At 38.5% G+C, this 18631-nt stretch overlaps 1 protein-coding gene across 1 annotated transcript in view; it reads right to left on the reverse strand.

Moving 5' to 3' along the window:
• Positions 1-5596, reverse strand: part of DIDO1 (death inducer-obliterator 1) — a 36227-nt gene extending 30631 nt beyond the window's left edge. Inside the window, 13 exon segments of the mRNA XM_029070673.2 lie at positions 1783-1814; positions 1816-1841; positions 1843-1897; positions 1930-2015; positions 2751-2821; positions 2824-2962; positions 3760-4077; positions 4275-4310; positions 4312-4631; positions 4634-4819; positions 4822-4899; positions 4902-5036; positions 5578-5596. Coding sequence (XP_028926506.1) covers positions 1783-1814; positions 1816-1841; positions 1843-1897; positions 1930-2015; positions 2751-2821; positions 2824-2962; positions 3760-4077; positions 4275-4310; positions 4312-4631; positions 4634-4819; positions 4822-4899; positions 4902-5036; positions 5578-5596 — 1501 coding nt within the window.
• Between the last annotated feature and the right edge of the window lie 13035 nt (positions 5597-18631).

Consider the following 18631-nt stretch of genomic DNA (forward strand, 5'->3'; position numbering starts at 1 on the left):
ACCACAATTATTACTATTAAATTCTTTATCTTGTATTTTCTGAAGCCCCGCGCGTCTCCCTACATCTCCCTACTTTCTGGAAGAAGGAAGTCAAAGCCCCCAGATAATACACAAAATGGAAGTTGGACAGAGTTGGCTGGTTTCCTTCAAGGCAGTAAGAAAAAAACAACAACAAACAGTTTCAGTGGTTTACCTTGCTTCCTGTGTTTCCAGAATTGGTGGCCAATTTCTTACCCCAACTATTAAAAATAATTTAATTTTCAGCTCTTTGCTATTTCCTGCAATGTTCCTCTAGACTGAAAATTCTTATGGGCAGGGAAGGTATCTGCTAATTCTGTTCTATTGCGCTCTCCCAAGCACTTTAAGTATAGTGCTCTGCACATGGTAAGCACTCAAATACCACTGATCGATTGACTCCAACCAAATTATGGAATTTAGTGTACTGGATCAATGAGGTTCATCTTTGCCTGATTAATGATTACCTTTTATAAGATCCCTTGCTACTGAAAGCACTCAGAACTTTTCTGTAACGTAATATAGTTGTGAACGAGAAGCATATTTGAAAATGAAATCCACAAGGATCTAATATGCCTCAACATCCTTTAAATTAGAAGTTACATCTGCAAAAGTAGACAACACCCTTTACTACTGGTAACCATTCCCTTGGTAAAGATCCAGCGACGTTTTCTGTTGTTCCACAGATGATTTCTTGAATAAATCTCCATGTGTCATATGAAACCTACCTGAACAGGAACACTTAACTAGATTCCTTGAAATTGATAGGAGAATATCTTCTGTCTTACTTTCGTGATCTTGGAAATTAGGGGCAATATTTATTTTAACCTTTGTACTTAACCAAAAATAGTTAAATAAGTAAAAGATGTGTCAGATACTTACCAGAATAAAATTTTTAGTCAAAATTACAAAATGTTATACACTCAAGGAACATTCCTAACTTTTAGTTTGATGATCAGATCTCTAATAACTCACAATTCCATTAAACTGGAATGAGAAGGGCAAAATGCCTGAAGAGCCAAGAGCTGAAGGCAGGAATTCAGCAATACACAGAGCATTCCTTTTAGCTGGAGTAAGACTGAACTGCCTATAAAATAATAAATGTGCTAGTTCTACTTACCTTCATTTTGATGATTAGCTGCCCATTCTTGAAAACTGCACACAATCGTGTGAATAATGTTTGACTTGTGAATTAAGCCAGATAAACAAATTGCATTGATTTCAGAAAAATATAAAAGTTATCCCTAAAAAATCCACTTGATGAAAACTATGTATTGGAAATTTTTAAAAATCAAGGTTGTCTGCTAGAACAGTTTCTACAATAGGTACATAATTAAGTTTCTGGTCTTAGTGTGTTGCTGCTAAGCACACACAATTTAAAAAAGCCTTAGAGCTGAATGCTTAGAACTGAGCATGAGACCAAAGTTACTGTTGAAAACAGGCACATTTGTCACCCGTAATAAAGTCTAACTTTGGTACTTTAACCTACTGAGAACAGTAATGGTTACTTCTTGGAAAACATTTACCAAGTCAACCAATGAATTTACATTCAGCAACCATTTCATACAACCATTTTTGACCATTTTATAACATCACAATACTCTAAAGAGATGGACTGCACCTTGGGATTCTTCCGATAGGTCTGCATGAATCTTTGAAGGTGAGAGATGGGTTCAAAAATACTGCTAAAACCTCCTGACCATCTAGAGCCAAAATGAATGGCTTACTTAGAAAGAATATAAAGACAAATCCCTATGCGATACATACATTTATATAACAGTGAAGATGAAATGGCCAGTAGTCTTTTCTGGCTTTACTGCATTGTAAATTGTGATCGCTTGCCCAGGATGGTGTGCTGCTTTCTGAAGTTATCGTCTCCTTAGTAAGTGGGACTGGGGCTTGCTTCATTCTTATTGGCTGTCAAAAACCATTTTCTTTGCACAGATCTCTTTTTTGTCCAGAGCTGGTCTCTTCTGAACAGAAGACAGTTTAATACCCACCTGTATCATAAAAGTGCAATAATTACTCATGCAATATCCAAAAGTTAAGGCAATTATTTTCACATTATAAATATAGCATTGAACTTAACTGCAAAATCACAGGAACCCAACTGAGAATACAGCCAAATCATAGGAAAGCACATTACTTAGAGGTCCACATTGATTAGTATACAGCCAACTATTTTAAACTAGACCATCAACTAGCACTTTCAGAGACTAAATTTGGATTCTAAAAGAGTCTAGAGGTTTTAAAACTAGAAATTTTCCCCAGGAGGCATAATAAAAAAGCATTAGCTGCATTTAATTTTAGAAAAGCATTTCATGCCAGCATGTTTACTGTAGAAAATGCAGCCTGGACTTTCTGGAGGTTCTAAGCTCTAAGATTGTAAGGCCTATTAATGTTACATTAATAAACTTCGGATTTTTCAAGCTATTTTCATTAATATTGGTTTAAATTTAAATTAATCAATGGTATTTATTGAGCACTGTACTGAGTGCTTGGGAGGGAACACCACAAAATAGTTGTTAGATGTTCCCTGCCCACAATCTTTAACACACACCTTGTTATAAGTGGAAAATAAGTGTTCAATTAAACTACAATCCATCAAACTAACCCCACTGCATATAATATTCAATGTTCAATCCGTGAACCATCAGCCAATCAGGTGTTAACCACCAATGAAACACAACTTGTTTTGTTGTAAATTACTTGCATCAAAGGGGTAGCCAACTTACCTGGGTACTAGATTTCAGAAGACTGGATTTTTCCGGTTTTGGCTTGATCTTTTCTTCACTTTTGGTTTTGGTTCTTTGCCTGCACTCAAAAACTTCATGGTGGCTGCGGCATGTTTAAGGATACAGTCATTGCTGCAGTATACAGAGTCAGGTTGAGCTACACTAGAACAACCTGGACCAATGCATTTTGAGGCCCCAGGAGTCTCAATAACCTGCAAATTTAAGAATGGAAGCATATAGTATATGGTTCATATACAAATTTGAGTAAAAATACAACACATTCTATTTATTCTGCACTAAGTTCATTTGTGGCTTATGCTTATCCATTAAAAGTATGCCAACATCTAAAATGAGACTCCAGGGTAATTATTCACATTTCTATCTACAGAACTAAAATTTCATGAACACAAAATGTGGAGCCCGTTTATTTGCTTTAATTCAACACAGAAAAAATTCTCTTTTATCTTAACTGTTTTGAAGAGGTCAACAGAAAAACATATTGCCTTTTCTTTTACCCCCATAACGATCATGTTGTAAGCACAGACCATTAATCTTTATTAACCAGAAAATTTCATTTTAAGTAATAGCTTTGGTATTTCTGTCCTTCTTCATTATAAGGTTGATAAAATAATTTAGAAAGTCGAAGAGTCAGCATCTAGGTGTTCAAAGAGAGAAACTAAGGCACGCTTGCTTTTCCTTAGGTGGCACAAAAATAAAACTAAATAAAAGAACTAACAGGACAGAAAGCCACCAGAAACTCTCAAGTTTTGTTAGCAATCTGGGATGACTAAGGATGGAAGTCCTGCTTGGAAAGTTCTGGGAGCCACTTTCCTTATTGCCCCTCAATGGATTGGGCACTTGTCACAGCAACGTTTCCCCCCATTACTATTTCTCATCTATTTTAAATTCAGTGAAAAATCCCTTGGATATTCAATATCGGACAGCTTTAAAAACTTAATAGCAAGGCAGATAGGGATATGATTAGAAGCACACGGAGCAAAATACTTACAGGTTGGAATATTTTCAGTTTTTCTTGCCACTTGGATTTGGCAGCTTTCTCAATTCTTCCCTTGATTCCCTGGTCCTCGCTTGATTTTTGCTCAACTGTTCCAATGCTTGTAAATTCTGTGCCATCAGCATTTTATGCCTAAATTTAGCTTCCCTGGAGATCTGATTCTGAAACTGATTCATCTTGTACTTGTAAGATAGTGCAATTTGGACAGATGTAATCTTCTCCATTTCTTTCCAAAAGTCTCCCACGAGCTTCAGAAATCCCCACACAATCACCATGAAACCATTCTTCGCATCGATCACAACATATCATAATCTGAAATATAAAGTTATTTGGGAGGGTCAATTAAAGTTTCAGTGTAACTACAAGCCATTTATCCATCCTATGTTTTGCAAATCTTGCAAATCTAAAGCAGAGAGACTTTTGCTTTACAAATGCTAGGTATGCCTATAGCTTTCCTTGACCGAATCCTGCATTAATTTAGGGCACATACTTCTTAGCGTGTGCACCACTTACCTGTTGTTATGAGGCTGGCGACAAATGCAATAACAGGGCATTAGGATCATAAACCTCACATTCATGCTTCCGTTTCACCAACTCTTCTGGCTCTCCGTCTTTGTCTTTAATCCCCATGGGAGCTTTCACTTCCACCTTATCTGGACTATCTTCTTTGGGTCCTGATGCTCTGCTATCTCGATCTGCAGCCATGGCTTCTTGTTTCAATGGGCAGTTCAGTTTTGACCATACTGCCTGCTCAACATCAACTGTCTGTAATGGATCCTCTTCTCGACGCTTCTTTCGAAGGCGATTTTGGATACCTTTCAGGGTCAATTCTGTGGGTTCTTGTTCACGCTTCCGTCTAAGACGATCTGAAGTTCCTTCAAAGCCGTAGCCCATCGCTTGTCACTATCAGAGGTATCACTCATCATCATCTTTGGCTTCCTTCTCGTCGAGCAGAGTGACCTTAACATTTCTAGAGTGAGACTTTTGCCCAGATTTAATTTCAGGTGTCTTTCTTCACTTCCTTCAGAAGCAGTTTCAACATCTGTCATGGACAGGAAGCTGCCTCGCCTGAATCTTCCAGTGAAACAGTGGCATTCCTTCTTCCTCTACGCCTCACTGTTGTAAGAAATTCTCAACCCTTTCTGTTCGCTTGGGTTGCCGGCCACTTCGCCTTAGAGACAGGTTTTGCTGCTGCTGGGGCTGCTGATCCAGAGTGTCTATTTCAGCATCCCCTGCACCTTTCAACGTTTTGGGCCAATGGTAGGTTCCTCCTAAAACCCAGGTTTTCCTGAGACTCTTTTAACTTGTGGGTTTGATAGTTTTTGGGAGACTCCCTCATTAAGTAAGTGTCACCTTTATCATCTGAACCTAATGAGAGGAGCACATTAAAAATTTCATGAGCTGGTCCCAAGAAGATGAATTCGCTCCAAAAAACAGGGATGATTTAGGAGGGGGGAGGGGGAAGGCAATGCAAAATCAAATCCAGCTGTTGTAGGCACTTTAAAGAAGTGTTTTCCACATTTATATCCTATATGTGTGAAATTATGGTAATAGCCTTATTAAAATCTAATAAGAAAATAGTTTGTGGCTAGGATAAACACTGACGGTAGCAAAGGCCACCTTTTTTATCTTAAAAACTGGATATTTACTACCACTGAGAACAAAATAGCCATTTCATTCTGAAGAATGACCATTTAATGAAATCAATAATGTTGAAATTGCTCATTTATAGGTTTTTATATTCAAGTAATAATTTTCTCCAATATTTACAATTTTTTCCTCTGTGTTCTATAAAGAGGAAAAAACATATACCTTTGAGTACTGTTTCCATGGGCTGCCCAGGTTTGATTCAGATTTTCAGTGACCCAGATGACTGTGAATTTACGGTTTGTTCCATTGTAGAGATTCTCCAGTTGGTCCAACTGAAAAACCTAAAAAACATAAAATATAAAATACAAGTAATTTTATCAATTCTGTGCTGAATGAGTATAATACAAGATCTGGTGGAAGTTTAGCAAACACTCGATAGAGACTAAATGTAACTCCAAAAAGCGGATGTTGAGGCCTAAACACCGATACTTAAAAATACGATAACTTTTTCCTGGTCCATTTTAAATAAATCAGGACTTAAGTTTCTCTTTCCAATTTTCTCATTAGTTTGAGAACAGTGGCACATTTGCTATCTGGCTTGATTTAAAATCCATAATGCAATGTTTATAAAGAGGTTTAATCATTCTTTATAAAATTTTGGATATATTTAGAGGAGTTGTGATGAAATTACTGGGTGGGGAGAAAGGAAAGGAGGAAGCCTTTTGCTGGAAAAAGGAAAACTCCTCTCATTAGCTTTAGCAACAGAGATACAAGAAATGGACCAGAAACACAAGTTGAGAAACGTTGCCCAAGTCTGCTCTGGTGGCAACTCACTTTTAGAGAAATTTTTGTTTATAATGTTCGGTATTTGTTAAGCGCTTACTATGTGCAGAGCACTGTTTAGCAAGTAAGCCAAGAAGCCTGTAATAATGATGATAATGGTATTTGTTAAGCGCTTACTATGTGCCAAGCACTGTTCTAAGCACTGGGGTAGATATTAGGGTAATCAGGTTGTCCCACTTGAGGCTCACAGTTCTTAATCCCATTTCACAGATGAGGTAACTGAGGCATCGAGGCGTTTAAGTGACTTGGCCAAAGTGACACAGCTGAAAGGTTGTTGGAGCCAGGATTAGAACCCATGACCTCCGACTCCTAAAGGCCCGTGCTCTTCCACTGAGCCACGTTGCGAAGACTGCTGTTCACCCTGATTTTCTTCACTGTCTTTAATCTTATGTATGAGAGCTTACAACTGCAGTGACATATAGCTCTACCTGGCTAAAATATCATTTGGGGAAATCAGTTTGTTAAAATGAAAACTTAGGCAAAAATCACAAGATAATTCATTCCAATTGTTGGAATACATAGCCTTTAGTAACATCACTTAGGGGTATTCAATGAAGAGTTTTAGAAATCATTGAATACCAACTTCTAACAATCTGTTAAAAGCCCTTCACAAAATACAAAAAATTGAAAGCAACTCAGGTTTGTAAAAAATACATTTAGAGACATGAAAATGAAATTCATAGTAAATTTAAACAGACAAGCAACTTACCTGATGGAACATTGGATGTTTGAATTATTTCTCCCTGAAGTTCTAGGTTAGTCAGAAACTGGAAGATGGAAGCAATGGATCAGGGTCATCAAATAATATTGCTTAACTATCCACTGGATTAAAGGCTGAGAAGCAATAGGCTGTTGATACCAATGCAAAAGGTTTGGTAACACCAATCCTTCACTTGGAGTAAGCTTCTGAAAGAGGTTGAGAAAAGATTTTTTTTTTTAAACATTTTCCCAGGAAGCACTAAATTTTAGTTTTACCATTATAAATGTTATATAACATTTTTGTAGCATACAATTTCAGAGTAGCAATTATGCTAATATTTTATTTTTCAATTGAATGAATATGTATTATTTAATTTCAGAAGAGCTGCAGAAAATTGGAAAATATTGTCATTTCACATGGGTCTAGAAATAGATATTTAAAATTTTGCACAAACAAGAGCCATTAAACCTTAAAATCTTGCAAAAGCACCAGGAGAAATCAACTTTTACTTCTCCAAATGGCACACTTTTTTCTTACCAAAAAGGCTACTTTTTGTACCACAAGACTCTTCAATCAATATGGAGTCTTCATTTATATTTTATAACTTCTGCCATTGCTGTTAATATGCCAAAAATTAGAAGAGTAAACACAGACACAGTTTTAGAAATCAATTAATTGCTAAATATTTCACACTTTAACCATTTCCCCCAAAATATTAATGTCATTTTACTGAGCACAGAGGACTATACGAAGCACTTGGCAGAGTACGATATAATAGAGTTGGCAAACATGTTCCCTGCACACAAAGAGCTTACAGTCCAGAAGGGAATTCTCATTATATAAGAGGTTCTGAGCCTTAAGAACAAATTTCATAGTTCAGTACCTCAAATAAACCAGTCTGAATCCCTCAAATCTAGGATCATCCAGATATGCACCTTGTCACTTCCTCTGAGTCTCATTCTTAATTTTCACATCTCTAGCCAAATTTGGCATTTCAATACCTCTCCCTTTTCCTTCTAAGTCCATCCACCAGGAGCTCAAGCTTCAGGCATCTTACCTGTGGCTCAGCTTCACTCCAACTGACCCTCAACTGTAGTTTCTCTTAGATCACCTGGAACTCAGACCAAAACATTCCAATTCATTCCTTTTAAAGAGACAGTATATCTCCTCTCTAAGCTGCCTACCTTCATTTAGTCAAAAGGTGAAAACATGATTGCTAATAATCTCTTAATAAATGTGAGATACTCTTTCCCAAAATATTCTACAAAAAGACAGCAATCTACACCTTTCACAGTTGCCTGAAAAAATTTTATGCTATCTATAAAATACCAAATATTATGGGGAAGATCAAACTGCCTAAACAAAACCTTCAAAATAAATGACAGGTCTTTAAGAACCAAATATTGCTTTATTTAACCATTAAATGTGAAAAGCTTTTTTCATTTTTTTGCTTCTACTGCATTCTCAAACTCTTGATCTAGTGCTTGGTACTCAGTAAATTGTCTTTAAGTATTAAAAAAAAAAAACCCCAATTACTTACCAAACTCCAAAAATGTAGATGTTATAGTACCAGTTTCCTCCTAACTCTAAATGTTAATTCTAACCCTCATGGCTTTCTTGAGCGGGACTCCCAGACTCATGACACCCAGTCCTCTGACAAGCTCTGAGAAATTTCAGAGTTGAATTGAACAAAATGATGGATTTTAAGTTCTATAAAGCCTGCCTCCCTACAGTTCATATCCCGCTACAATCCCTTGGTTCCTTTTCACTGTTGCCCCCCCATGCATTTCAGACCCTAATTGCACACATTTTATTTTATTCCAAGCTCCTTGTGGCCAGGGAACATGTCTACCAACTCTGCTGTATTACACTTTCCCAAGTGCTTAATGGCATTTGTTAAGCACTTACTATGTGCCGAGCACTGTTCTAAGCACTGGGGTAGACACAGGGGAATCAGGTTGTCCCACGTGGGGCTCACAGTCTTAATCCCCATTTTACAGATGAGGTAACTGAGGCACAGAGAAGTTAAGTGACTTGCCATGCACATAGTAAGAGCTCAATAAACACCATGTACTGATTGATTCTACACGAAAACCCAAGTTTTTCAGTTGATCCACAAGCATCTTGAATGAAAAACTACTATCATATAAACAGGCTCTAAATATCTTTGTCCAGAATGACGGCATATCAGCTAGAAGTGGAAATTACTGTCAAAATTTAAAATGAGTTCACTCTTTAAAAATTAATCCTTTCAAACAGAAAGAAACAATTTCAGATGCCTACGCAATTATACATTGAAAATTGGTAAGAATAAAGGAACAGGACACCAGGATACACTGGCCCAATTAGGATTTACCAAATTATCTGCAAAATCCTCACTACTGAATAGCTTTTATTACTGTAGCACAACTAAAAAGGAGTTGATGCCACCCTAAGGGAGACTGGTAAATGAAAACAACAAAACTGTTTTTCCTATCTCAGGGATTACTGAGATAAAACCATTAAGAAAAAAAAAACTTGCCCTACAATAAACACACTTTGATAGTAGCATCTCTCTTTCTCTCTCTCTCTCTACCACCACCCCCACCTCCTCCAACACATTCTAACCAGAAACAAAGGATGACCAAAGGAGGTTTCTCAAATTTCCCTAATGTTCTAGTCAAAGCGTGTACACACACACACACACACACACACACACACACACACACACACACACACACGCACACTCTGACAGTCCTGACTGCAATACATCTTGTCCTAACCAGTGGGAAAACCACATACTGCAACCTAAAATGATTTTATTATGTAATTTTTACAGAACTATGGTAGCATGTTGTTTGTTTTCCTTTTTAACAATATTAATGGTATTTGTTAAGGATTTACTATATGCCAAACACTCTTCTAAGTGATAGGGTGGATACAAGATAATCAGGTTGGATAGAGTACCTTTCTCATATGGGGCCCAGAGTCTAGATAAAAGGAAGTAGAATTTAATCCCAACTTTACAGATGAGGAAACTGAGGCACAGAAGTTAAGGGTTAGAACATTCTTGATATGTGCCATAATAAAATACTTCTCCCAGGTGACAGCACACTTGAAAACATCTCAAGCACATGAAATTTGGTTCATAACCAAGTGCATTTATGTGACAAGATTCCCAATGGAAAACCAGGCTCTAAATAAACAGCCCACCACTATCCCTAATTTCAAAAACTCCTAAAATCACATTTCCAAGAAGACTGAGCTCTTATTTTCCTTCTCTGCCCTTCCGGCTGCAGCTATGTATCTCTTATGCACTGAAGTAGTGTGGCTCAATGGAAAGAGGCCGGGCTTGGGAGTCAGAGGTCATGGGTTCGAATACTGGTTCCGCTGCTTGCCAGCTGTGTGACTTTGGGCAAGTCACTTAACTTCTCTGTGCCTCAGTTACCTCATCTGTAAAAAATGGGGATTAAGACTGTGGGTCAACCTGATCACCTTGTATCCCCCCAGCGCTTAGAACAGTGCTTTGCATATAGTAAGCGCTTAACAAATATCACCAATTATTATTATTATACTCACCCCAGTCTCACAGTACATTCTCATACTCAACCATTTTCCCTATCTAGCATCTATTTTAATACCCATCTGCCCCTGTAGACTGTAAGGTCCTTGGGGGCAGGGATTACATCTACCAACTCCACTATATTGTATTTTCCCAAGCTCTGCAGTACAGTGCTCTGCACACAGTAAGCGCTCAATAAATCCTATTGATTGATAAGTCATTTTAAGCTTGAGTCACTGTAATGATTATAAATGCATATCTAGATGTGATCTCTCACTGGTCTTATTTAGACTTCTCCAAGAACCACCCCCACACATGAAATCCAGAAACACCCACTCAAAGTTTCTGAACTTGCAGCACCTTCCTCATTAATTAAGCGTGGAATTGCTGGCTGAATTAGCATTCTGTCAGGCAGAAGAGGGTCAGCTGTGTGTCAGAAGCCCATATTTCTTGTGACTTTCCTGGTATTGTATTGTATTGTAGCATGGATTACCCCTTTACCCTGTGGAGTGGGAAAACTTCAAGTGGATTCCTGGGCAACCAAGTTTAGGTCAGCAACAACTAACCAAACCTAAGATGCAACACTCCCCACACTGACCAGTTTGGAAATAGCCAGGAGTGTGAGAGACAGAAACTCACATCGAAGAGCCTTCCCTTAGGTAGGGCACACATTGCCACTTCCTATGCTAAATCTGATATGGGGTGGATCCATTTCAGATTACCATATTCCCTCACACGATATCGTGTTGGGGTGTGTGTGTGTGTGTGTGTGTGGAGGGCGGGTGGAGGGAGGGAAACTTCCATCAAGGTGTGCTTATTGTAGGACAAATTTTCGTTAACATTGGGTTTAATTCACTAATCCATGAGATATGGAAAACTGTTTAGTTATTTCCTTTTACCAATCTCCCTAATGGTGGCATTAACTCCTTTTCAGTTGAGCTACAATTTCTCCTTCCCGACTTTGGAGGAGGAAATATAAAATCATTTTTGTATGTAATGAAAGCAGCAAAGGAGGACAGGAAGCATCAGAAAGCCAAGGATAAAGGCTTACAGGTAGGAAGAGAAGTGGGGGAATTATCACAATTATTTTGATGTCTATTGTATTCAGCACTTGGGAGAACACAATAAAAGAGATATAGTCTCAAATGACCTCATACCATGTTCTTCACCCCTTTCTTTCCTGCTTGAACTATTTATTTTGTTAATGAGGTGTACTTCCCCTTGATTCTATTTATCGTGATTAAATTGTCTTTTTTGTCCCTGTCTCCCCAGATTAGACTGTAAACCTGGCAATGGACAGGGACTGTCTATCTGTTGCCAAACTGTTCATTCCAAGCGCTTAGTACAGTGCTCTGCACATAGTAAGTGCTCAATAAATACTACTGAATGAATAGCCCTTCCCATAATAATAGTAATAATAATAATAATAATAACAGCAATAGTGTAATTTAAGCACTCTGTGCCAAGCACTGTACTAAACATCAGGGTCATTAAAAAGATAACCTGGTCAGAGACAGGTCCTGTCCCACACGGGCTTACATAAATCATTCAATAATATTTACTGATTGAGCAGTTACTCTTTGTAGAGGACTGTACTAAGCGCTTGGGAAAACTCAACAAAATTAGTAGACATAATTCAAGTTCACAAGCAACTTACAATCTAAACAGGAAAAACACGCACTGAATCCCCATTTAACACAAACTGAAAGATAAATTAAGTGCTCTTTCCACTAGGCTTTGCTGTTCTCTTATTTTTGTAAGGCAAAAATTATGGCCAACAGTGAGATCATTATGGTAATTTCTACCTACCTCATTTCAGGATCAACAATCTGTCACTTTTTGACATGAAACTACTCAACTACATTTGCTCAACAGTGCTTACCCTAGAAACTTTCATGCCTCATCAGATAGAAGACAATAGCTAGTATAAAATAATATTCAATGGGAAACAGAAATTTTTGTGTTATCTCTTTAAGCCAATAAAGACTCCATGAAAGCTTAATGAACTCGAATTCAGACCCCAAGAAATAATATTTTTACTAGTGAAATGCCTTTTTCATTATTTGATGTCTGATTAAACTTCCAAGCAAAGGAAACCTAATGTTTTCTTTTAAAGACTAACTATCCCGAGTCTTAGGTGTTTCACAATCAAACTCTCATGACTTGATAACTGTACACAGATTCGGATATCTGAGGCCATAAATTCTATTTGAGTGTCACAAGGAGGCAGTAATGCTCCGAGTTAATAAAAAAGATTTAATTGTGTTAAAGTCCTTGCCCGGTTCTAAAACAAATTTCAGTGTCCAATAACAGCAGAACACTGTAATAAACACTTGGGAGAATAAGAGTAAGTAGACCTGTTCCCTGCTCACAAGAAGCTCACAATCACTGATATTTGTTAAACACATCTGTTATACTGTACTCTCCCAAGTGCTTTAGTACAGTGTTCTTATAGTAAATTCTCAATAAATATGATTGACTGACACTGGGCAAAGCTCTGTACCAAAGCTCTTGGGAGAGTACTACCGAGTTGGCAGACATGCTCCCTGCCCACCAAGAGTTTACATTGTGGGAGGAGAGACAGATATTAATGTAAATAAATTACAGACATGTGCTGGGGGCTGAAGGTGGGGTGAATATCAACAGCTTAAAGGATAGAGATCCAAGTGCACAGGTGATCCAAAAAGAGAGGAAGTAGTGGAACAGCAGGCTTAACTGAAGAAGGCATTTTGAAGGATGTGACTTTAACAAGGCTTTGATGGTGAGGAGAGTGGTGGTGGTCTGTTATATATGAAGGGGGAGGAAGTTCCAGACCGTGGGCAAGGGTTTGGTGGCGAGACAGAAGAGACTGAGGTACAGTGAACGGGACAGAAGCGACTGAGGTACAGTGAATAAGTTGGCATCAGAGGAACAAAGGGTACAGACTGGGTTGTAATAGGAAATCAGCGAGGTAAGGCAAGAGGGCGCAAACTGATTGAATGCTTTAAAGAAATAAGGAGTTTGGATGGTGAGGAAAGGACAGATTAAGACAATGTTGTGACAGTAAAACCAACAGAATTTGGTGACAGACTAATTGTGGGCTGAAATAGAGAGTAGATGATAACACCAAAGTTATGGTTTTGTGAGATAAGGAGGACAGTGGTGTGGTCTACAGTAATGGGAAAGATTGGGGATTGCAGGGTATTTAGGGGCAGGGGGAGATGAGGAGTTCTGTTTTGGACATACTTAGTTTGCGGTGTCAGCGGGACATCCAGGTAGAGATGTCCTGAAGGCAGGAGGATATGAGAGACTACAGAGAAGGAGAGAGGTCAGAGCTGGAGAGGAAGACTTGGGAAACACCTTCACAGAGATGGTAGTTGAAGCCACAAGAACAAATGAGATCTAACTTGCACATAACCAAATTAAATACAATGACTGAGACTGACATCTAGAAAAGTTAGAATGTGGGACATGCCCAGAATAATTTTACTGGCAAGCAAAGAGCAATTTTTTCCTCAGAAATAAAATGCCCAGAGATGGACATTTTTTAGAAGAAAATGCACAAGAGGTAGGCCAAATTTCAACTTCTATTACTTTCCCAAATAAATCTCAAAACTGTAGCCCATTTTGGAGAATATCCAAAAATGCCAATACACTTGGGAGAATCTGGAGACCAACTGAGGTATAAACTTCAAGTCCATCATACTAGGGATCCTGTTTCCTTAGAATAACAATAACGATAGTAATATTAAAGGTATTTAAGCCGTAATACGTGTCAGGCAGTCAGATGATAATAATAATCATCAGTTTGGGCACAGTCCCTGATCCGAAAAGGGCTCACAGCTCCAGTCAATTCTCTTCAAAGTCCACTTCCTGAATTTTTTCTTCATGCATCAGTTAGCCTGTATATGAATTACAAAATATCAAAGGGAAGGAGTGTGTCCCAGTGAAAAAAGCAGGGACCTAGGAATCAGAGGACCTCAGTTCTAATCCTAGTTCCAGCACTTGTCTGCTGTGTGACTGTGGGCAAGTCCCTTAGGTTCTCTGTGCCTCAGTTTCTTCATCTGTAAAATGGGGATTAAACCCCTACTTCGCCCCTTACAGGGACTGCAAGCCCCATGTGAGACAGGGACTGGGTCTAGCCAGATTATTTTGTATCTACTAGTGTTTACAACAGCAGTTGGATCACAGTAAGTGCTTAACGAGTACCAATCATTATTAAGTGGGTTGCAAACAACAATTCTGATCTTACTCAATATTTAAATATTGCATATTAAGGTAATTATCACCTATTATGTAAAACTTAATTAACTTATCTAAAACCTATGAACAAAGTTTGCTAGTTTAAATATTGACATTCAACAAAATCTACTCCTAAAGATGGAAATCCTTTCACTTCCCTAACAGTTTTAAATGTAATAACGTGAGTTATTTTTGCAATCACCTAAACTCCCCAAGAAACATCATGATCAGTTGATAAACATTAAGGCAAAAATGTTCAGTTTATTCCCACCTAAGCCTCACTGTTCCATTACTTAGTGGTTGACGTAACCACCTAGTGGTTAGAAAATTTTAATTTTAGTTCATTTCAGCAGAATTCAAATGCCCTAAAATATCTGAACTCTACATAGCAATGGACCTTGGAATCCCCACTAAGTGCCAGGTCGCCAGCAACAAGAGACACTTGCAGCAGAATTTGGGGTATCGGCTTTCAGTGCAATTCCAGATACCATGTTACCGGAGCATTGTGGCCACCTTGGAGCAAAATGAGCTTTGGCTATTTTTGTGGGGGCTACTGAGAAAACCTCAACCTCCTTATTTAATTTTTGGAGATAATAGTTTTCACTGAGCTCCTACTTGGAGCAAAGCAAAGGACACTGTTCCCTGATGACAAGGAGCTTACACTCTGATTGGAAACACAAAAGATGCTTAGGGAAACTCTGTACTCCTCTGTTCTGTTGTCTGGCCACCCAGGCACTATGGGAGCTTACCCTATATGGTACAGAGTACAGGACGGGTTCAGAAACTCAAGGAGATACACTCATGGTTTTATTTCATGTAACAAAAGAAACAGCATGGCGTAGGGGATAGAGCAAGGGCCCAGGAGTCAGAAGGTCATGAGTTCTCATCCTGGCTCCACCACTTGTCTGTTGTGTGAATTTGGGCAAGTCACTTCACTTCTCTGAGTCTCAGTTACCTCATCTGTAAAATGGGGATTGAGACTGTGAGCCCCATGTAGGACAGGGACTGTGTCCAACCCAATTTGCTTGTATCCACCCAGGAGCTTAGTACAATGCTTGGCGCATAGTAAGCACTTAAATATCATTATTATTAAAAGCTTAGTTCTATCAGAAAAAAAATCAATGGTATTTCAATATACTCTATGCAAACTGGGCAAATATAATGGAGTTAGGGGACACGATCCTTACTATCAAGAAGTTTACAATCTAACAAGGGAGAAAGACACTAAAATGAAATTACAAGGTAAGCTACCAAATATAAAGAGATCCACACATGTACTATGGGAGGAGGAGGATAGGGGAATATCTAAATTCAGTAGTGAGGAGGAAAAAATGTACTTAACACTAAATTAGTACCTCTCAGTTTTTAAAGACCATTACCTGATAAAAGCTACTAAAATCTTAAGTGAACTTTGAAGGATTTCCAAGAAAATTCATGAAAAGAATGACTGTTGCTCTGATCCTGCCTGCTCTGTCAAAATTACAAAAAAAACCCAAAAAACTGGACGAGAAAGAGGAAGGACTATCAGACTGGGAGAAAAGAAAATATTCGATTTTTCCAAACTTACTGTTCTCTGAGTGTACTTACATCTGACTTCAGTCTGGGGCAAATTTTTCCAGAACAAGAAGTAAACTCTTTGACAACCCTACCGTATTTGTGATCTCCTAATGCATATATACCTAATAATAATGATTTCAGTTCAATCAGTGGTATTTATCGAGCATTTACTGTGTGTAGAGTGCTGACCTCCACAAACTAAAACGCCTCACTACTGGCTTCAAAGCTCTCCATCACCTTATCGAGCATGCTTCTTATTGAGAAGCAGCATGGCTCAGTGGAAAGAGCACGGGCTTTGGAGTCAGGGCTCATGAGTTCGAATCCCAGCTCTGCTACTTGTCAGCTGTGTGACTGTGGGCAAGTCACTTCACTTCTCTGTGCCTCAGTTCCCTCATCTGTAAAATGGGGATTAAGACTGTGAGCCCCACGTGGGACAACCTGATTCCCCTATGTCTACCCCAGCGCTTAGAACAGTGCTCGGCACATAATAAGCGCTTAACAAATACCAACATTATTATTATTATCGAGCATTTGATTTCAGCTCAATCCGTGGTATTTATTGTCTCACCATGGCCTGGAATGCCCTCCCTCCTCAAATCCACCAATCATTCTTCCCCACTTCAAAGCCCTACTGAAGGCTCACCTCCTCCAAGAGGCCTTCCCAGACTAAGCCCCCCTTTTCCTCAAGTCCCCCTCCACCGCATCACCTTGACTTTGCTCTCCTTCCTGCCCCACAGCACTCATGTAGATATACATATATCTACAATTCTATTTATATTGATGCCGGCATACTTGTTTTGATGTCTGCCTCCCCACCTTCTAGACTCTAAGCCCGGAATGGGCAGGGATTGTCTTTATTGCTTAATTGTACTTTCCAAGTGCTTTGTACAGTGCTCTGCACACAGTAAGCACTCAATAAATACGACTGAATGAATGAATGTACTAATCACGTGGGAGAGCACAGTACTTTACAATCTAGTAGGGGAGACATATATTAGGAGAAGCAGCAGCACCACTTACAAGGATATGCACATAATTGCTGTGTGGAAATGCTGCTAAGGACCTACAAACATAAGAGACACAGAAGGCAGAGAGAACTGGGTGGGGAGAAGAACACAAGAGAAAATTTCCAGGAGTAAATATGATTTTTAGAAAGACTAAAAATCCTACTCTGTGAACCTTACATGAGGCAGGGACTGTATCTGATGTTACCGTTTTCTTTTATCTACCTCTGTGCTTAGTACAGTTCTTGGCACATAGTAAGCCCTTAATACAATATTTCAATATTCATGCTTTGAAGATCGGGAAAGTGGTGGTTTGTATACAGGAACACGGAGTGCAGATCAGGCAGGAGGAAGGGTGAGCAAGGAATTGTTGATGAAAGCCCCAAAAAGTGGGTTGTTGTTAAAGGAGCAAAGCGTGCGATCCGGGTTGTAATGGGAGAGTTGCAAGGATAAATAGAAGGAAGAGAGCTTATCAAGTGCTCTGAGTTCTTCATAAAGTGCTTAGTTTTCTTTCCAAATAAACAAAAAAACATTAAAAAATTCTGGTTGAGAAACATAGGAGGGGATGTGGGAGTGAGTCAGATAAGATTCCTCATTAATTTTGTCTCTGGAACAGTGCAAAACAATTTTAAACCTGCTCTCCCAATCTTTCCTGAGCCTAGCTATTTGCTTACCAGTCTTTCTCCTTTCACTGTCAACTATTTATTTAATACAATTGAGGGCTGATCACTTCCCCTTTTTACAAAGGAACACCACCATCCTAGCCATTATTCCGGTGAACTTTTGCCTGCTTTAGTGCTTATCTGAAACTAATGCTGGTTTTTTGAATCTGTTCTTTCTTTTCCAAAGGAAGCATTCAGTGCCCAATTAACCTTTATCAAGTTTCTTAAAAAAGAATAAAGGATGCTTTAAACATGTAAATTACAACTAGACAGAAACGACTGGAGGCTATTAATCTGGACAGTCACATGTAAGAATTGCATATTCCCAAAAATAAGTCAATCTCTCCAGACATCTTAAATCAGTTTATAAAGATGTCAGTAAGATGTTCATAAAATTTAAAATGATAAAAATGGAATTTTAAGACCATCAACAGGAACTATCTTATTTTATAAATCACCACTAAGTAGTTACTACTTCTGACTGACTGAAAACAACCTGAAGGATATGCTTTGAAGTGTATTTGGGTCTAATATCATTACCTCTGCAGCTAAGGATGGAAGTTAAAAAAGCAGCTGCCCTTGAAAGATGGAAAGAGAAGGAGAGAGGGAGGGTTACATTCCATAAGTACCAAACTGGGGGTGGGGGGGGATTGTGTCAAAAAAAAAAAAACACGTTTGAGGAAAGAAATTGGAAAAAACTCTTTTAAGCATAATTACCTTATTTTCCATTTACAATCTGAATACTTAT

This window comes from Ornithorhynchus anatinus, chromosome 8, assembly GCF_004115215.2.
Source record: "Ornithorhynchus anatinus isolate Pmale09 chromosome 8, mOrnAna1.pri.v4, whole genome shotgun sequence".
NCBI classification, from domain to species: domain Eukaryota; kingdom Metazoa; phylum Chordata; class Mammalia; order Monotremata; family Ornithorhynchidae; genus Ornithorhynchus; species Ornithorhynchus anatinus.